This window comes from Labeo rohita, chromosome 1, assembly GCF_022985175.1.
Source record: "Labeo rohita strain BAU-BD-2019 chromosome 1, IGBB_LRoh.1.0, whole genome shotgun sequence".
Taxonomy (NCBI): Eukaryota; Metazoa; Chordata; class Actinopteri; order Cypriniformes; family Cyprinidae; genus Labeo; species Labeo rohita.
In genome coordinates, this window is record NC_066869.1 from 38,273,763 (window position 1) to 38,296,311 (window position 22,549).

General features: G+C 34.7%; 1 protein-coding gene across 3 annotated transcripts in view; it reads right to left on the reverse strand.

The window, feature by feature from the left end:
* micu3a (mitochondrial calcium uptake family, member 3a) overlaps positions 1–22,549 on the reverse strand; it is a 36,316-nt gene that overhangs the window by 5,318 nt on the left and 8,449 nt on the right. The window contains exons 5-11 of one of the 3 annotated variants that reach the window (XM_051114512.1): positions 19,539–19,586; positions 16,473–16,555; positions 16,307–16,375; positions 13,644–13,685; positions 9,855–9,950; positions 3,373–3,467; positions 2,981–3,152 (exon numbers count right to left, since the gene is read on the reverse strand). In XM_051114512.1, coding sequence (XP_050970469.1) covers positions 2,981–3,152; positions 3,373–3,467; positions 9,855–9,950; positions 13,644–13,685; positions 16,307–16,375; positions 16,473–16,555; positions 19,539–19,586 — 605 coding nt within the window. The remainder of the gene's footprint in view (positions 1–2,980; positions 3,153–3,372; positions 3,468–9,854; positions 9,951–13,643; positions 13,686–16,306; positions 16,376–16,472; positions 16,556–19,538; positions 19,587–22,549) is intronic. The other 2 variants (XM_051114519.1, XM_051114529.1) reach the window with 2 other exon arrangements.

The window sequence follows — 22,549 nt, forward strand, 5'->3', positions numbered from 1 at the left end:
GGTATACAAGCAGATAGGTAGACAATTAGATCAACATGTGGGTAGATAGACAAGTTGGTACGTAGACAGGTAAGAAGGTAGGGTAGGTAGGTAGACAGATAGGTAGAGAGGTACGTAGGGTAGGTAGACATGTAGGTAGTGTAGGCATGTAGAGAGGTAGACAAGTAGGTCAACACAGACAGACAAGTAGGTAGGTAGAAAGGTTGGTAGATTTGTCAGAACAAACAGGCAAGTAGACAGGTAGGCAGAGCTAGTGTATAGGCAGGTATGTAGGTAGTCAGGTAGGCAGGGTTAGTATATAGGCAGATAGGTACAGGTATGTAAGTAGGGTAGGCATTTAGAGAGGCAGACAAGTAGGTAAACATAGACAAGTAGGTAGGTAGAGAGGTCGGTAGATAGGTTAGTAGACAGGTAGGGTTAGTATATAGGTACGTAGGTAGACAGGTAGGTAAGTTTAGGATAGAGGCATGTACGTAGGGTAGACAGGTAGGTAGGTAGGCTAGGCAGGTAGATAGATAGGTTAGGCATGTAGAGAGGTAGACAAGTAGGTCGACACATAATTAGACAAGATAGGTTAGTAGACAGGTAGGGTTAGTATATAGATACGTAGGGAGACAGGAAGGTAGGGTTAGGATATAGGCAGGTAGGTAGGGTAGACAGGTACATAGGTAGGTTAGGCAGGTAGATAGATAGGTTAGGCATGTAGAGAGGTAGACAAGTAGGTCGACACAGTTAGACAAGATAGGTTAGTAGACAGATAGGTAGGGTTAGTATATAGGCAGGTAAGTAGGGTAGACAGGTACATAGGTAGGTTAGGCAGGTAGATAGATAGGTTAGGCATGTAGAGAGGTAGACAAGTAGGTCGACACATAGTTAGACAAGATAGGTTAGTAGACAGATAGGTAGGGTTAGTATATAGGCAGGTAGGTAGGGTAGACAGGTACATAGGTAGGTTAGGCAGGTAGATAGATAGGTTAGGCATGTAGAGAGGTAGACAAGTAGGTCAACACATAGTCAGACAAGATAGGTTAGTAGACAGATAGGTAGGGTTAGTATATAGGCAGGTAGGTAGGGTAGACAGGTACATAGGTAGGTTAGGCAAGTAGATAGATAGCTTAGGCATGTAGAGAGGTAGACAAGTAGGTCGACACATAGTCAGACAAGATAGGTTAGTAGACAGATAGGTAGGGTTAGTATATAGGCAGGTAGGTAGATAAACAGACAGGTAGGTAGGGTAGACAGGTACATAGATAGGGTAGGCAAAGAGACAGGTAGACAGGTAAGGCAGACAAGTAGGTTGGCACAGGTAGACAGGAACATAGGTGGGGAAGGCGGGTAGACATGTATGTCGGGTAAGTACAGTAGATAGACAGGTAGATGGTAGGTAGGTAGGCAGGGTAGGTATGAAGGTTGACAGGTAGGTAAGTAGGGTAAGTTTAAAAACAGGTAGGTACGGTAGGTAGAGAGGCAGACAAGTCTGTCAACACAAACAGACAGGTAGATAGGCAGTCTTGAAAACAGGAAGATAGGTAGGTAGGGTAGGTTGACGGACAGGTAGTTAGATAGAAAGTCAGAGAAACCGTAAGACAGACAGATAGATAGATAGATACATAGACATATAATATCTACATATTTTAAATGTGGATGAAGCAACCAAATACTTTTTGGGGCCACTGTATTTTTTATCATAATTTAAACTCGAGAGATATATTTGAAGATCATCTTAGCTGGTTGAAAGTAAATGGGAATTTACTTTCTTAAATGTGCCACAAAGAGGGAAAACAACTGAAACACGAAATGAAAGGCAAAACCAAACAAAACACGATCTGATCAAGAGCTGCAGGACGACGGATCACTCTGGCAGGGACAAACCTCTGCTTTCTTCCAGTGTGTGATAAATAGGGATAACAAAGAAAATACAGCAAGTTTTTGTACACTGTAATAGAGCTGGAACTCACCCTTCATCTTGTGTGCACTTAATGCTTTCTTTTACTATATTACACCATTACTATATAGCAAATTCATCATTACTATAACAATCAGCATAGATACTGGATTCTGATGATAACATCTGGAAACAAAAACGGATCATGTTTGCATTAAAGAAACAGTTCACCTAAAACTTAAAAATTTGAATGAGATTCTTAACAGTTAATAAAAACAAATATAATCCGCATGATAGATTTGTTCATTACAAACACATAGCTTTTCACTTCACAAAACAATAATTAATGGACTGGAGTCATATTGTGGATTCTTGTAATGTTTTTATCAGTTCTTTGGACTCTCATTTTGACAGCACCCATTCACTACAAAAGATCCATTGGTGAGCAAATGATGTAATGCTAAATTTCTCCAAATCTCTTCCAGAAGAAACAAACTCACCTACATCTTAAATAAAGAAACAAGCTCATCTTGGATGGCCTGAGGGTAAGTTTTCATTTTCATTTTTGAGTGAACTACTCCTTTAAAACAACTAGGCCTGGGAAAAGTCCAGTTCCACTTTACTACAAAGTGTGAGTTCGACACTTGCTTCTTAAACAAACAAGCTAATAATAAGAAAGATGGCCATCTGCAGGATGAAAAGGTTTAGTCGCATTAGTTGTGGAGAGGTGAGAATACAGAGACTATAAGATTAAACTGCAGTTCACATGCAAGTGTCACACACTCACTATAGGGCACTTGAGAATTCAAGAGTTTGTGAGCACTTGAGGTATGGAAATGTGTGTACTTTGGGGCTGGATAAGAGAATTTTAAACACAGATAGAGCATACATACATGTAAGTGGACAAAAAATTAATTTGTAGTATTTTTAGTGTTTAAATTTACTTGTGTGACTTTCTGGAACATGTTCTCCTGTTGGGAGGAGAAGCAACATGTTTAAAAAGGTGAAAGTGTGAACGTGGGGGAGGTGGTCGTCACAGTTGTCCAACACCTTCCTTTCAGATGAAGTTAGTGCCAAGGTGACGTTACTCATTACCTTCTCATCAGGTATACACTGGCGCACATTCTCCAGATAGCTGCGGATATCCTCTACGTTAGTGTAGCGCAGCAAGATTCGCGCAAAGTCCTCCTCGCTGATGGTGGTCATGCCTTTGGAATAGGTCAGGAACTCAATCTCCAACATCTCAGTTTGCAGATTGTCCATGAATCTGAAAAAGTATGAAGAAATGTTTCTTGAGCACTGAATAAGTCAGTGTATATTTCGTAATTTTATCATGCCACATCCTGTTAGGACAAGCTGTTAAGACTTCAGCATTTCGTTCTAACCACTTGATGGACATTAGTTCTCAAGCATCCAAGTGGAGATGAATAAGTGGTATGTTTTTTTTTTTTTTTTTTTTTTTTTTTTTTTAACTCAACTTGTCATACCTGTAGAAGTCATCAAACGTTAGCTCTGCCTTCCCCTTCTTGCCAAAGAAGTGCACAAGCAGAGTGGTGTCAATCATCATGTTCTCATCGGCCCGCTGCGATTGGTGAAGAGTGGCAGTAAAGAGAGAATAAAAAGAAGAAACTATGACAAAAATCCTTCTGTCTCCAGAATAAGAAATCAGTCCATGATTGCTGAGCCATTCCGAGTACCAGCCATCCAGAGCCTGAAAGTGTGCATTCATTTAACTTTTCTCCCCTGAGCTCCCAGACCACATGTTCTGAAAAGACGTGCAGATCTTTATACCAAAAAGGAGTGAGAATGGCATAAAGAATGTATGTTAGACTAAAACAGAAACAAAAAGAGCAATGATGCACATAAACATGCCAGTTGTGTACATATAGACTTTCTGTATACATCTGGTATATCCAATAACCGCTGAATGTGGTTTAAGAGAGCTGTTCAGAAAAATAGTTTTGACATTAATACCAGGTGTAAACAGTGTCAAGCCAAAGAAAGTACAGGACACCGAGACATGACGACAGAAGACACACAAAGCATCCACATTGCATGCATTTCTGCAGCAAACTTTCACACAGCGTATCTGCGAAAGATTTGTGAAAGAAATGCACACACGTGAGCAAATTCCACCTTTTCGTTCTCTGGAAAGAATCCGTTTGTTTAAACACCTTAATGCTAATGTACAAGATCAATTTGAGCCATCTTGTAAGTATAATGATTCCTTTTTTTAAGTGGAGTTTAGGAAAAGGCGTTTATGTTGTTAAAAACACTTTTGCCAGTGGCATGGCATCCAAAAAAACTGGACAAAAATAGCTGAAAGGTGCAAGGCCAGATTGTTTTTTATATATATATATATATATACCCATGCTTCACCCTCATCTGCAAGAAGAGCCTATCATGCTTAGACCAGGTAAAACCAGGCTGAACACGAAACTCTTTTTCCCTGGTTACGGGCCTCTGTGCAATAAAGCGAGCCAGAATGCAAGTCCATGCCACTGCTGTACCTCTAGCTTAAAATCCTATCCATGGAGATACAATCAGTGGAAAGTTATAAAGAGAGAAAGAATCATTCTTTTTTTACTAGCCACATAAACACGTCTCGCAGATGTTTGGTGCTTTATTAACATGGTATTAAAATAAGACAAAATTGTAAAACGGTGGCTGTAAAACTGTAAAACACAGGGTGGAAATGTTAACTTCTGATCCCAAGAGTAGCGAAGCCTGTAACAATTGTCAGATACAAAACCACAAATGTGATAAATAAGGGGAATACTTTTTATTCATTCATTCATAAATAGGCTTCTCCAAGTCGAATGTCAAATGGAAATTTTGCAGATTATAAATACATATTTAATTCGGTACTGACAAGGATTGAAAAAAGCAGTTCCACCTAATTAAAACACACTATTTCACCCAATATTTGTGTGTGCTTTGCATTTTTGAGTGCATACTACAACATTTAAACTTAAAAGTTCATATATTTATGACCATCACTGGCAAAATCCATAGCAACAATATACAGAGATGGATTGCTCACTGTCAAAAATGATTTTACATATTTGTAAATAAAACAAAAAATTATTAAGTATAAGAAAACGTAAAAATTTCACATTTAATTCAATGAGTTACTTGCTGTTTGTTCTGTTGTGTAATCATTTGTGAATTCTACACTTTCTTCAGTGTAGAATTAAATGTTTGGTAGAATATTATATATAATAAATATATTTATTTTATGTACTAAAAAGTTAAAAATAAAACTATAAACATAATGAAATTAAATTACTAGCAATTTCTGAGTTAAAACTGATTTAAAGTAAATCTTACACTTTTTAAAATTAAATATGTATGTTCGCAAATGTTAGATCTGGAATATTATATATACTAATTATTATTATTTATTTATTTTTTTGTTTATATATATATATATACTAAAACACAATATTGTAAAAATAAACTGAACTAAAAGTATAACTAAAATAAAAAATAAATTACTAGCAATTCCTGAGTGAAAGTAAATCCTACACCTTTATTTTCTTCAGTGTAGATTAAATATATACATGTTTGCAAATGTTAGATTTGGTAGAATATTACATACACATACTATATATATTTATTTTATATACTACAATACAATATTAGGAAAACACTTAACTAAAACTACACTGTAAAAAAACAATTTGTTGAGTCAAAATAATTTGTTACCTGGCTGCCTTAAAATTTTAAGTTCAGTCAATTAAAAAAACATTTATTCAACTTGAAATGTTAAATTGTACTAAGTGACAACTAAAATTTTTAACTAAAATTTTTAAGGCAGGTGGGTTACGTACCTTGCGTACCTTAACAAACACAAATATCTAAGTTGTCACTTAGTACAACTTAACATTTGAAGTTGACTAAACTTATTTGAATTGACTGAACTTAAAATTTTAAGACAGCAGGGTAACAAATTATTTTAAGCTGACTCAACAAATTTAGTTTTTTGTTAACTAAAATAAAAATAAATAGCAATAGCAAAAATAGACATTTTTCAAGTGTAAATTAAATATATACATATTCGTAAATGTTAGATTTGGTAGAATATTATATATACTAAATATATTTATTTTATAAATTAAAATACAATATTGAAAAAAAAAACAAAAAAAACCTGAACTAAAAATATAACTGAAATTAAAATAAATTACTAGCAATTTCTGAGTGAAAACTGATTAAAAGTTATCTTACACAATTTTTTTTCCAGTGTAAATTAAATATATACATGTTCACAAATGTTAGATTTGGAAGAACATTATATATACGAAAACACAATATTAGAAAAAAACTGAACTAAAACAATAACTAAAATAATAATTATTTATTTATTTTTTATTTTTATTTTTTTCATTTTATCAGTATTGTTATATTTTGGTAGAGTCTGTGCTAACTTTAGATCTGTAAAAATGTTTTCTGAGACCTGCTATGGACCAAACCCAAATATCAAAATTTTTACTGGTATCATCTTCATGTGTTTTTGTATTCACCTCCATTACTTTGCCCTCTGATGGTCATAAATATGAGCAGAATGAGCCATGAGTCATGAATCTGTCTTTTATTGTCCAAACACGGTCCTGGAGGGCCGGTGTCCTGCAGAGTTTAGCTTCAACCCCAATTAAACACACCTGAACCAGCTAATCAAGCTCTTAATAGGCATACTAGAAATTAGCTAAACTCCAACTTGTCCTCCTGCAGGACATGGGCCCTTCAGGACCAAGTTTGGGCACCCCTGATCTAAAACATTTGTTTTTCCCATTTCACTGTTTCATCATCAATCTGCTGGAAGTGTGACATCACAACACTGTGGTTACAGGAAACCATTAATGTGAGGTCATCATTCCATGTAACGCCACAGCCAGGCCCACAGTATGACTTAGACATCGCCTGAAGCGTTTTACTCTTTGATCTAAAAACAGCGGTAAAAACAGTGATTACCGCTGTCGGCTTCTAAGATGAGTAACCCCAATCACACTTCCACACATGCTAGCATGCACCCTTTAGCCCACAAATACACAATGTCTAGTACCCTGCAGTTGTCAACTCAGACAAACAGACCTGTCTAACTGCTGTGTCATCTGAGGAAGCCAAGCTGAAATTACCCTTTCATTGTGAATAACAGACTAAGTAAATACAGGGCATCTGCACACAGCTCTCCACAATCATTAAACTACTGCTTCCTACAGACGCCCTCTATTAGCCATTAGAACACAAACACAGCATCAGGACGAGCAGACATATTCTGACATATTCGGTGTACAAACAAAAGCCTTTAATGTGCCCGGCAGCTGACAGCTTTTACGGTATTATGTTGTTATCACTCGCAGTCGGTTCAACACAAAGATTGTACACGCAAAATATCAGAACAACAACTAAACACAGACACTGATATGATTGAATCACAAAAACATTAATGATGAAGCATTAACAAAGCCAACACTTTTCTGCAAAAATCTCTGTAAAAATATGAAGCATATTAAACATATAAAGCATACTAAACATGACACTAAACCTGTCTTTGTCTTGTTTCCTGGTAAAGTATCAAAACATCCTCTTTAGGAAATATTTATATAAATATATACTACATATATTTCTTAAATACATGCATGTATGTGTGTGCATTTATATATACATATGTGACCCTGGACCACAAAACCAGTCTTAAGTCACTGGGGTTTATTTGTAGCAATAGCCAAAAATACACTGTATGGGTCAAATTGATTGATTTTTCTTTTATGGCAAAAATCATTAGGAAATTAAGTAAAGATCATGTTCCATGAAGATATTTTGTAAAATTCCTATTGTAAATGTATGAAAACTTAATTTCTGAGTAGTCATATACATTGTTAAGAACATTATTTGAAGAACTTTAAAGGCAATTTTCTAAATATTTTGATTTTTTTTTGCACCCTCAGATTTCTGATATTTAAATAGTTGTATCTCGGCAAATATTATCCTATCCTAACAAACTATACATCAATGAAAAGCTTATTTATCCAGCTTTTATATGATACATAAATCTCAATTTTGAAAAAATTACCCTTATGACTGGTTTTGTGATCCAGGGTCACATATAAGTATATACAGTGCACACACATATATTATGTAAACAAACTTTTATTTTGGATGTGATTAATCGCGATTAATCGATTTGACAGCAAATAAGTTAAATACGATCAATTGATTTAACAGCACTATAAATAAATAAATTGGATGTAATTAATCAATTTGACAGCTCTAAAAATAAACAAATAGGATGCGATTAAATGATTTGACAGAAATAAAATAAATAAACAGGATGCGATTAATCGTTTTGACAGCACAATAAATAAATAAACAAACAGGATGTGATTAATCAATTTGACAGCACTAAAAATAAATAAATAAATAAATAAATAAGATGTGATTAATCGATTTGTCAGCACTAAAAATAAATAAATAAATAAATAAATAAGATGTGATTAATCGATTTGTCAGCACTAAAAATAAATAAATAGTATGTGATTAATAAATTTGACAGCACTAAAAATAAATAAATACATAAATTGGATGTGATTAATCGATTTGACAGCACTAAAAATAAATAAATAAATAAATAAATAAGATGTGATTAATCGATTTGTCAGCACTAAAAATAAATAAATAGTATGTGATTAATAAATTTGACAGCATTAAAAATAAATAAATAGATAAATTGGATGTGGTTAATTGATTTGACAGTGCTAAAATAAATAAATAAATAAATAATTTGGATGTGATTAATCAATTTGACAGCACTAAAATAAATAAATTGGATGCGCTTAATTGATTAGACAGTACTAAAAATAAATAAATAAATAGGATGAAATTTTTATTGGTTCGACAACAGTATAAACAAATAAATAAATTTGACAGCACTAAAATAAATAAATAAATAAACTGGATGTGATTAATCGATTTGATAGCGCTTAAAAAAATAGGATACAATTTTATTGATTTGACAACAGTATAAATAAATAAATAAATGAACTGGACGTGATTAATCAATTCGACGACACTAAAATAAATAAATTGGATGCGATTAGTCATTTTGACAGTGATAAAAATAAATAAATAAATAAATATGATGCAATTTTATCGATTTGACATCAGTATAAATAAATAAATGAACTGGACGTGATTAATCAATTTGACAGCACTAAAATAAATAAATAAATAAATTGGATGCGATTAATCGATTTGACGGTGCTAAAAATAAATAAATAAATAAATATGATGCAATTTTATCAATTTGACAGCAGTATAAATAAGAATATATAATAACAAATATTAATATTTAATGGTTATTGATAAATAACAAATAATAAACAAACACACAGACACACACATATATATAACACAATAAAATTTATAAAGATAATACAAAATACAAGCTAATATAATTATAAACTATAAAAGTATATAATGTTAAATTAACACTGATAGATACACACACACACACACACACACACATTTGTATTTGTAATGCTATTTTTCATAATTGTGACTTTTTTTTGTAATTTGCAGCTTTATCCCAATGAAGTTTCTATTTTTCACTCTGAGGCAGAAACAAGCTTTTTTATAATCTAAAACAATTGTGTCTTTTTGTTTTAAGGCAAATACAGTATACAGCTGTTTTGAGTAAAGCATCTAAACAGAATTACTAGATCAACAGCTGATCAACAGTTGATAAAATACATAAGAAAAGAGGGATGAAACTAAAAAAATAAATTTGTAGGTCATTAAATGACAATGATGTTATAGAATTAAGGCGGAAATCAGGTTAAGATGCTTAAACCGAAAGGAGAAATGACAGTTACGATGTACCTTTTCCAGGTGAGAGCACTGTGTTAAGGATGGCTAGGGACAAATAACAACATGGGATGGACAGGAGGACAGAGGGCTATGGCTGTACCTCTGCCAGGTCAGAAAACAGGGCTTGGCTCGCGCCACGTCTCAGCATGTCCCAGTAGCTCCTGGGCACAAACTCCTGACTCTCTTTTTTTAGCACCTGCAGAGGGGTTAGCATGAGATGGAAAGCTGTTATCATGTTAGCTTCGACAGATACGGTTAATAAGAGGATGTGTCGAGTGGTCTCTCAGTCCCATGAAAAACATATTGCAAATTTATCAAGCTAAATCAATTAAATATACTGTATGAAAGATTAATATGAAGATTAGGAGAGAGGACTTGTTGATGTTAGCCAAATGCTAACTGTATGTGGTTATATGATGTGAGTGGTCAATTTAAAAAAAAAATCTGGGAGATTAACCAAGATTGAAAGGTTTTATCAGTATATATATTAATATACCAGGTGGTACGACTCATATGTGTCATCATTCACTCACTGTATTCAGTTGATTACGACTGGTTCAGTCTATGAATAGTTTCAGGTTTGTTTTTAGATGCATATGACTTCATGTTCTTTCCAGACACTAATAGACTTGAGCAATATACTGGCAGAAGAAAGGGCTTTTTGGAATGCAAAGTGGATTTTTTCTTGCGATAGACACAGAGTAACCATGACGTAAGCAGAATAACTGATTCTGAACTATTGCATAATTAAAAATTATGACTGCGTACGCGCTTCACAACATAGCAGCGCGTGAATTCAATAATTCAATGAATTCAATATAAAATAAAATACACTTTTAGTATATTTACATTTTCTCTTGTTTTCAGTTTTTTTCATTATAGGAAAACTAGTTCAGGAGGGCTTTCATGGAAATACAGAGTGGACTTCAATAGAAGCCAACAAGTTGAAGGTCCAAACTGTAAAAATAAAATACACTTTTAGTATATTTACATTTTCTCTTGTTTTCAGTTTTTTTCATTAAGGGCTCTACATGATCCCAGGCAAGTTGAATCCAAATAGTTTTTCTAGGTCATTCCAGGCGAGGAATAATAGTTTTTCTAGGTCATTTTCAAAAAAAAAAAAAGAAAAAAAAAAAAAGAAAATGTATATACTTTTAACCATAAATGCTCATCTTGCACTAGCTCAACTTCACACATTAAGTAGTCACTTTGGAAGGTCACGCATGACGTAGACGGTAGTACTGACCCAGTGTTTACAAAGCGAACGTTCAAAGAAAGTCAAACACCCTTTACAGTAAATAGGTAAAACAGTGATGTCAGGACGATTTTGAAGTTGGAGGAGAAAATGAGTTGGAGATGGGTACACAGATGAAGAACTAACCAAGAACTAACCCTTCCAATGTGATTACGTAATGCATGGACGTGCATCGCCAAGCTAGTGCAAGATGAGAATTTGTGGTTAAAAAGTATATAAATGTTTATTATTATTATTATTATTATTTTTTTTTTAAATGACCTAGATAAGACCATTATTCCTTGGCTGGAATCGTTTAGAGCCCTTTGAAGCTGCACTGAAATGCACTCGGTGAACGTTCAACCCGCTGATCCCCATTGAAATCCACCATATGGAGAAAAATCCTGGAATGTTTCTTCAAAAAACATATTTTTTTTTTTCGACTGAAAAAAGAAAGACATGAAAATCTTGGATGACATAGGGTAAATCATCAAGAAATTTTTATTCTGGAAGTGAACTAATTTTTTAACCAAGGCTGCATTTATTTGATCAAAAAATCAGTTATATTGTAAAATATTATGACAGGTATTTAAAATACCTGCTTTCTATTTTAATATTTGTAAAGGGGTCATCGAATGCCCATTTTCCTCAAGTTAGTATGATTCTTTAGGGTCTTAATCAAAAGTCTATAACATACTTTTGTTAAAATATCTCAATAGTAGTATAAAACAACACCCTTTTTACCTTGTAAAAAACAACTCTGTTCACAGTGGGCCGTTTTGGTGCATGTCCCTTTAAATGCTAATGAGCTCTGCTCACCCCACCCCTCTCTTTCGTGGGGTGACGAGCCGTAATGTTTACTTTAGCCGCGAAACTTGCTAACTAGCACATTATTAGGAAAGCTGATTTGCAAAGATTCATTAAAAAAACCCTTATACTAACTTCTGTAGGTGAAGCTGGATCACAAATGATTCGTGTGAACACAGACACATTTAGGCAGATCGGGGATCGGTGCATTCCCTTCAAAAACAAAAGTAATGTTAATCCTCTGCGTCTTCAGTGGCTCAGATGTCGGGAGTAAATGACGACTGCTATGTTCATTATTACATTTGACAACAAAACACCTCAATCGCTCAATCGGAGACATTCTTTTCTACCCCTGCTCTGGCGTCGAAACAATGGTGGACAGTTCACAGCTCACTCAGGGTGGGTCTAAGGTAAGACGGTCGTGTCAGTCAACAATCGTGGGAGTGGCCTGTATGTCATTCTGCCAGGAATCTCAGAACAGTCTGATCTGTGTGAAAAGTGATTATTATTGGGGATTTTTACAAAAGCACTGGGTGGATTTTTATCATTAAATGACAGCTGTGTACACACACTGCCAACACACATTTTTGTTCAAACAACATGTAAAAGTGAATTTTGTATCCGATGACCCCTTTAAATATTACATATCACTGTGATGGCAAAGTTGAATTTTCAGTCTTCAGTGCCACATGATTGTGCTACTTTGTGCGATAACTTATTGTATGATTCTTTGAGGAATATAAAGTTTAAAAGAACAACAATTATTTCCATTAGAAATCTTTTGTAACATTATTAATGTCTTTACTGTCAAATTTGTGACCCTGGACCACAAAACCAGTCATAAGTCGCCTGGGTATATGTGTAGCAATAGCCAACAATACATTGTATGGGTCAAAATTGCAGATTTTTCTTTTATGCCAAAAATCAAAGTAAAGTAAAGGAAATGTTCCATTAAGATACTTTGTAAATTTCCTACCATAAATATATCAAAATGTAATTTTTGATAAGTAATTTGCATTGCTAAGAACTTCATTTGGACAACTTTTTCTCTTGCCGATTTTCTTAGTATTTTGATTTTTTTGCACCCTCAGCTTCCAGATTTTCAAATATTGTCCTATCATAACAAACACCAATGGAAAGTTATTTATTCAGCTTTAAGATGTTGTATAACTCTCAATTTTAAAAAAAAAAGACGCTTATGCCTGGTTTTGCGGTCCAGGGTCACATTTGATCAATTTAATGCATCAATGCTGAATAAAGTATTAAGTAATAATTTAAATCTTATTGACTCCAAATGGAATAGCAGTGTGTATAATAATTGCATAACTCCATTAATGTGGTCTTCAAAGAGTTGAGAAAATATTTGAGTTTATATTGAAATCTCTAACTTTTTAAATGTCCATTTAATCTCACTGCTGTGTAGAAGAAACAACCTCAACATCTCATTTGTAATCTTTCTTTTCCTTCAGGTTTCAGTGAACAAGAGAGATGTAATGTAAGTGATTTAATAAGTGAATGTGAAAGACTCCAGAGCTGGCTCAATAGAAAACACATTTTCCACCACCAACTCCACCTATTCTTACCAAGACCTGTTCTTTATAGCCCACTGATGAAGTTTGTAACTGACGCGTTGTGGTTAAAGCAACTAAAATCAATAATAATCAAATTAGACTGATTGTGGCAAAACACCCACATGCTCTCTGACCTCTGAGGTCCACTCCACCTCCCTCCACATTTTCATTCAGTCATCTGCAGATCTCTCTCATTCTCCCATCATTCCTGCCATGATTTCAAGATTCACACAGAGGTTATAGTTCACAGGTCAGAGGGCCGCGGGGTGATACATACGCTGTTTACGGGGGCAACCTGATATCCATAGAGCTGCATACTCTACACACAGACGAGAGGAGAGGTCACAGCATGCGGAAGAGGAGAGGAAGGAGAGAACCACATAAGAAAAGATGGACAAAGACAGGTTAAACATGCAAAGAGTAGAAAGTGGTTTAACCACAGGACAGTTGGCACACTTTCGCAAGCTTCCAAGAGGGGATGACGCCACTGGCTCCCTCTCAGACAGCCCTTGAGAAACTGGACATGTCAATGAGATAAGAAGGGTTATGCATCCAGGTAAAACAAATACCAGATATAAGACTAGAGTACATTTACAGTGCATGGCCAAAGATGTTTTTAGAATATATATGGGGGATTTTGAGCATCCCACATATATATATAAACATGCCAAAGTTTAATACTTAGGTTAGGGTTGCATTACTAACCCCAAGTATGAGCAAAACAAATACTTACGCAAACACCACTAATTACATGTTACCATACCACTATCTCACTCCAAGTTCTTTCATAGAGCGCTGTTTAAGTTAGTGTGAACGGATGTCACCCCTTATATATCTTATGCAGGACATGATATAATTTAGTAATGATGTGTTGAAAGACTTTTACACAAAGTATATGATCTCTTTACAATATCTCTGATTAAGTTTTCACAACATGGCAACATTTTATCCCAAGCATCGACATGAATCATTGGCAGCATTTAAAATAACACTAGAAATATTCCGCCCGTCATACTGGTTGCCATGGGACAAAACATAAAGAACTTTATCATGTCATGCTAAAATATCCATTTCCCTTTCCACAGAAAAATAACAAAACAGACATGATTTTAAATAAGAATCCTTAATCACACTGATAAAAAAACAGAGAAAGTTGTAAATGGAGAGACACAGAGGCTGTATTGCAAGTTAATGCCATAAACCCCTTGAACCCTGTTTATCTCATGAAATCCTCTTATTTTCATGGCTCTGCAGAAACAGGTTATGGGAGATAGTGGAAATACCTAAAGCTAACTTTGGATTTTAGATCAAACTCTTCTTCAGTATGTACCACTTATCAGCTACAAAAAAGTCAGGCAGTTCAGACAATATTTACAACTACAGATTTGGCATAACGAATTACAAGCTTTATAAAGCCATATACAGTAGGGGAGAGGGGGGACGAAAGAACCATTTTTCAGAAAAACATAATTTGAACAGATAAAGTTGTTGACAGAGATATATTTTTGCTGTGGCCTATAACTCAGAAGTGTGGTCTATTAATACCAGGTGGTATTTTGTAAAAATTCAGATATACTTTAGTATATTTTCAGTTTGAACATAAGATGCACATTGTTACTTTCGACCCCATTGGTTCGGACGAAAGTAACACACAGGTGGGTCAAAAGTAACACAACAATAAAAGCTAGATTTTTTGTGTTACTTTTGTTTTATTAACTATACATGACTATGACCTTGTTAATATGTAACTGCAAACATATTTTGTCCTTAATCTTTGCAAAAAATTATTACATGTTCCTTTTAAATGTATGTTTCCATCCAGTTGTTTGGATGCATAAATTCAAAATGTGCATAAAAACATCAGGAAACACTGCAAATTCATAGGTGGAGGTGGAAACCTAATTATGACTAAGGTAAATGCCATGTAGCAACAACCCTGAGACTGATATTCCTGACAGAAATGCCCTCTCATGATTATGTGGCTGAATTAAACCTCTGTCTGTCTTTCTGACTCTCACTCTTGGCATATTCTTTTGGTATAATACAACATAAACATTTATGATAAATGTTTTAATAAATGATGCAAGACACAGAAAGTCACCAAATTAGCATGCTGCGGGACAAAAGAAACACTTGTTGTCACTGTAGGGGGACAAAAGTAACAAATATTACTTTCGTCACGACAGGAACTCCTGACATTAAAATCCAATTTACTTCTATACTAAAAAACTCTGAAAAGCTAAACTTCAGGATGTATTACAGCACTAAATAACATGCAGATTGATTATTACTGTGACACATGAAACGAGAAACACAACAGCTAATTTGAAAAAAATTACTGTTGCCATAATTTACTTATTGTACTCGAAAACTGCTTTCTGGACCTAACCGCGGGGAAACAATAATGAAATCACATGACATTTCTTCAGCCCCATCAAGGGCTGCGTGCTGTCATATCTTGGAAAACCAATTTTGTCCGGGCTCTGAGAAAATAGCTTTGTTACTTTTGTCCCGTGTTACTTTCGTCCCCACTGTCCCTTAACTATACTTTTAAAAACCCTTTGTGACAACATAAAAATGCACCAAAGAGAGACCAGACCTAATTATTAGCATTTAAATATACTATTTATGAGACTTTCTATAAACAGAAAACAAAATAGATTATGAACCACTAATTTTTCCCCCCTAACAAAAGGTACAGTGACAGGAGGAAAAATAATCAGAAATGTTGACCATCAAGCTCAGGAGGTTTACTTTCTACGAGTTTAGAATTTTGGAGACATCTAAATCAAAATTTAACATAATTTTTTTGATTAAATGTGCAAATGTGTTAAATTATCATTTTTATACAGAATTATAATTTAAAATGTACTATTTTGGAGAACTAGGACTCAAAACCAGCTTAGAATATTGTTACAACAACGATACTGATATCCTTACCAGTTGAGCAGACTTTTCAGCATCTCCCTTTCTTCCTTTCTCATTTTTCTTTCGGAAGATTTCTTGCAGCTATAAAAAGAAATAAAGCAAATAAATAATGGTGAGTTGAATAATTATTTTTAAAAAACAAACATCAAAGGCCAGCATCAACAATTTGTTAACTTACCACGAGAAATTCCCGTTTATCCACCATCTGGTTACCGTCAGCATCAAACATGTTAAAAGCAATCTTGAAGCCTGCATGAGGCTCTAAAGAATAGATATGAAAAGAATGTTATATTATAATAAGCTGTAGCACAAATTAATAAAACGATGCAATGTGTACAGTTGAGGTCAACATGTACAGGTGAGGTCACCTTGCAGAATCTGCAAAATGTTAATTATTTTACCAAAATAAGAGGGATCATACAAAATGTAAAATGCAATGGTAACAGCAGTATTAAGAATCAAGCATATGTACTACTTTTATGTGAAATATCCTATTATAGGTCAGTACTAAATAAAAAATAACATGCATTTTGTATGATCCCTCTTATTTTGGTATAATAATCAACATTTGGTGTATGTAAACTTTTGACCTCAGCTGTATTAATTTTGCAGTCAATCTGGTAAACCATTATTAAACATTAAGCCACTAGGTGGCTAAAGCAATGATCAGATCAGACGCGAGGCCCAGATTTCTAAGAACTTGTGTTATCACCCCAAGAACTTGCAATACACTTGCTTTCACCACTTTTCCTTTCATCACTCTCTTCAGGTGTTTTTGAACCCATCAAGAGCCACATGTCTTCGCTTTGTTATGTTGCCTAAGCAACAGCAGAAGAGAGCATGTTAGGCAGTGCGTTTCTGTGTTACAGCTTCTTTAAGACTTTTAAGACTAGCTTAGTCAAACTGCCATAGACAACACTGTATGAATGGTAATCATAAATTAGATCTACGAAACATCTCAGTTATTCCTCCAAACAGTGAATGGAAAATAAATGAAGACATTTGATGAGGTCTCCTGCTTCACAGATGTTTTATCTTGAGATAAAGAGTTATCTCACACGTTTCGGAAGAAATCTCAAAAATGTAACAACCTGTGCTTCTAGGCATAAAAATTGCCAAGATTCCAAAGTCTGTGATTTTAATGGGAACTAATATTTCTCGCAAATGCTTCCATCACTAAAATATCTGGGCTATGCTTTCCACATTCATTCATATCTCTATACAGGTAGTGTAACGCAACATTTCTCTCTTTGGTGTCTAGATGGAAAATGTACATGAAACTTCCTATTTGCATAAGGGAAAATGTTTTGACACTGTAAGTGATCAACATTCCTTTTAAGTTTTTTTTCTCCACCACCAAAAATTAATTATTTTGATTTCACTGATTAATTTTGTGGTGTGAAAAATAATTTTGAAAAATAGAAATACTTTATCCATTTTTAAACGTACAAAGTTAAAGGGATAGTTCACCCAAAAATGAAAATTCTGTCATTAATTACTCACCATCATGTCATTCCAAACCCATAAGGCCTTTATTCATCTTGTAACACAAATTAAGATATTTTTTTATTAAATCAGAAAGCTTTCTGACTCTGCATACACAGCAACTCAACTGACATGTTCAAGGCCCAAAAAGATAGTAAGGACATTGTTAAAATAGTCCATGTGACATCAGTGGTTCAACCCTAAATCAGCTGTAACAGTCTGGCCTCCATTGTTTCGATGCCGGAGCAGGGATGTAAGTTAGACAAAAATATATCAGGTTAAACGATTGAGGTGTTGTGTTGCTGGTTGTAATAATGAACATAGTGGTCGTCACTTACTCCCGACATCTGAGCCGCTGAAGATGCAGTGGATTACGTTTGTTTGTGAAGGGAATGCACCTCCCGATCTACATAAATGTGTCTATGTTCGTGCAAATCATTCGTGATCCAGCTTCACTTACAGCAGAAGTGAGTATAAGGGTTTTTTTTATGAATCCACAGAGAGAAGAGAGGGGCGGGGCGAGCAGAGCTCATTTGCATTTAAAGGAGCAATCCATCAGAATGGGTTGCTTTTTGCAGAGCTCATTTTGACAAGGTAAAAATGTTGTTTTACACTACCGTTGAGAATTTTTAACCAAAGTATATTATAGACTTCTTATTAAGACCCTAAGGAATAATATCAACTTGTGGAAAATGGGCGTCCGATGACCCCTTTAAGAAAACAGTTGAGTATTGCAATAGGGGAAATAGAAATATCTCTCATCTTAAAACGGTTTCATTTTCGGCAGTTTTGAACGGATGACAACAAAGTTGGTCTTGCTGTCAAAGTTTGTCTTGAAATTGTCCAACAAGTCATGGGGAAAAAATGATGTAATTATAAATTATAACTGTAAAAAAACAATTTGTTGAGTCAACTTAAAATAATTTGTAACCTGGCTGCCTTAAAATTTTAAGTTCAGTCAACTCAAAGAAAATAACTTGAAATGTTAAATTATACTAAGTGACAACTTACATTTGAGTTGAATCAACTTAAAATTTTAAGGCAGCTGGGTTACTTACCCATCTGTTAAGTTTAGCAAACACAAATATCTAAGTAGTTACTTAGTACAACTTAACATTTCAAGTTGACTAAACTTATTTTAATTGACTGAACTTAAAATTTTAAGGCAGCAGGGTAATTTTTGCTATCACACTATAGGACAAATTAATGGTACAGTTCAGTAAGAATGTTAAAAAAAACAATGAAAGACTTGATGAAGTTAGTGAGCCTTTATATTTTCTCAAAGATCAGACTGCACACTACATAAATATATGCATTTCTTCTCCAAAAATGATCTTTTACAAAATAAGCATTTTGACTGCCTATTTGTCAACTATTTATATTTCATCCAAAGAATTTCATGAGAAACATTTGATATTTAACCAAGAACTCTCTAAGCTTTAAACCTCTGAGCAGCAAAATCTTCCTTTGGCATGAAATCTAAAACTTTAAATGTGCAGTGAGTAAAATGTGGCTTCAGAGAAACTTTTTTGGTGAGGGTGAGAGTCTGGGTGGGCCTTGTCTGAGGTCTGAGCCACACTACAGACGTAAAACATCCAAGGACCAGAGCGATCTTTGATTCATGTTTAAAATAGGATAGGCGCATAGTGCGCTGATTTCAAAAGAGATGGGCAGAGAAAAATAAAGCTTGGGATAAGAATAAAAGGTTAAGGGAGGGAGACGGAGAGAGAAAAGATGGAGAGATAGAGGTCATACTCACTTGTCAGAATGCAGAGCAGAAAGAGATACTCGGTGTAAGCGATGATGCCTGAAAAAGGATATCAAAGGGTCACATTCATTCTGCTAATGTACAGTAACACACTAACAACCTACAAATGGCCTCGTCTTCCCTTTTTATAATCTCTCCTTTTTCTTTTACTCTTTGTCTAAACTGAAAACTCAGGAGGCGGCTCATCTGAAGCTTGGATTATAATGTTTACTGATTTTCAAAGCTAGGGGCCTCCAGAGATAGATGGAGTCGCATACCCTCTTCCCTTCTTCTCCTGCTCCAAGAAAAAAGACAAGTAATCCTCCCTTTCATGATGATAACATCTAAAAAGGTGCCTCTCGGCTAAAGTGTCCGTCTACATTTAGGCAACATTTGCCCCGCGTTTGGCCCACACACTGAAGCTGAAGACTTTGACACCGCGAGTGACCGCCATGGAGACGGAGGCTGCGTTCAAAGGCTTCTGTTTGGACAAGGGTGTTCTAGAGGCATCCGTCAGGACTGGGAGATGTGCCCCATTTAGACAGGGAACTGTCCCTGCTTTTGTTAGACTCGTGAGAAAAGTGGCAAAGTGGAGTACGAAGGAAAGAGAGAGTGAGAGTCAAAAGAAAAGCCAAAACGAGACAAAGCGAGGTGGGCTGATGGAAAGATGGAAGTTCTGTTATGTAAAGGCACTGGGGGAGGGCAGAGAGAAGGGATAAGTTTTCCTACACCTCCATTGAAAGTGTTCCTCTCCACAGCTTCTGTGTGAAGGGGGACATGGAGACAGTAGCAGGCATAGAGATAGTTCAGGGTGAGTGGACTGAGTGTTACGGGACACTGCCTGTGCGCCTTCGGGAGGAAAACCCGACACTGAAAATTCAACCCAACACCCGCAGTCTCACGCACTCACTCAAGCAATACAGAGGCATTCAAAGTCCACTAAGCAAGACAACTTGAGCCAGAAGAGCTAGATTGGAAAATTTGAGCATAATTTATTCTGAAGGAACTGTTATTTTCCGGTAGTTGTCATATTGCATGCATATTCATTCGAAACTCTGACATCTCCTATTGTGATTCATGGAATAAAGTAAACAATACAGGTTTAACAATGACAAACATCACCAGTCAAAAGTTTTTGAACAGTAAGACTTTTAATGTTTCTGCTCACCAAGCCTGCATTTATTTGATGCAAAGTAACCGTCAAATTTTGAAATATTTTTACTATTTAAAATAACTGGTTTCTATCGGAATATATTTTTAAAATGTATTTTTTTTCCAGTAACGTCAAAGCTGTTTTTATAGCATCACTGCTCCAGTCACATGATCATTCAGAAATCATTGTAATATTCTGATTTGCTCCTCAAAAACATTTATTATTATTATTATTGTTGTTGAAAACAGTTGAATAGATTTTTTTGTGGTTTCTTCAATGAATGGAAAGTTCAGAAAAACAGCATTTATCTGAAACAGAAATCTTTTGTAACATTATAAATGTCTTCATCATCACTTTTGATCAATTTAAAGCATCCTTGATAAATATGAGTATTCATTTCTATCATTTCTTTCCTAAAGAAAAAAATGAATGAATCAAAAAATCCTGAAAATGTTTATTGAACAGAAAATCAGCATATTAGAATGATTTCTGAAGGACCATGTGACACTGAAGACTGGAGTAATGATGCTGAAAATTTAGCTTTGATCATTGGAATAAATAAAATATATTCAAATAGCACGCAGTTCTTTTACATAGTAAAAATATTTCACAATATTACCGCTTTTGCTGTATCTTGGACCAAATAAATGCAGGCTTGGTGAGCAGAAGAGGCTTCTTTAAAAAGACATTAAAAATCTTACAGTTCAAAAACTTTTGACTGGTAGTGTAAATGACGAACAAATGTTCATTTCTAGGCAACTATTGCTTTAAAATCCACTGTGAACTCTGTGGCTTGAGTTATATTGACGTTAGAGCTGAAGACTCGAGGTCAAAGGTTATCACTGGGGATCTAAAACAAATTTAAAGACATTAATAGATGTCCAAACGCTGCTTTAAACTGGTAAAACATGGCTTTCTGGCTGCAGACATGTTGTTAATGTTTACATGGTGCTTACAAATGTAGTAAATCTTTGTTTTGAGCAGGGCCCCTTAAATGAAGAGGCGCTGTTTTACATTCCATTCATTCCTGTTCAGTACGGTCTCAATACTACGTCTGTCTTCTAGAGAGATGCACTGAGTTTAAATGCCAAATCTGATGTGTTTGTTTGAGATGATTCATACTTTTAAGGGTTCGCATACCGATCGTTCTCAATTTACAATGCAAAAACACCGGTATGAGGAGAAAGGTCTGGTTCCTGATCGGGATGCATAACAACAGCAATGGAAAATATTTGTAGAATTTTTGTTATAAAAAAGGAAATGGCACAGATAAGCTCTAAAAGGTATTCATTTACAGTTTATATTAGTTGTTCTCAACTGTTATTAACCAGAACTGCTCAGGGTCAAATTTAGGATGAGGATGAAGACGTTACATAACCTGTCCAGGTCGGTCAGGGTTTCTGCAGGTTTTTAAAAGGTAAATTAAGACTTTTAAAGACCTTTTAAAGACCAAGTAAAGAAAACTGAAGGAAGAAATGAAAGGGAATTAATATGGCAATATGTTCTGTAAATGTAAATGAGCAGACAATGAGTTGTATTAGTCAGCCTTGAAAGTTTGAAAATACAACTTCCATTACTTTTTACAGAATAGCTGGAATATGTAAGTAGCTTTCTTTCTGATCACACTACAAAAGTGATGCTGTTCCTTAGAATTTTTGTCTTGTTGACTAGTGCAAATGTCTAAAAAGTCTTAAATTGGGGTACATGAGAAGTCTAGTTTTCTAGAAAAAAAGTATATATATATATATTTATATATATGATTAAACAAGAACAAAAGAAACAATTAAAAAAGAACAAATATCTGCCAGTGAGGTCAGAAAAATACCCTTAATTCAAAGAGATAAACAAGTTTTTATTCCCTATTGACAGG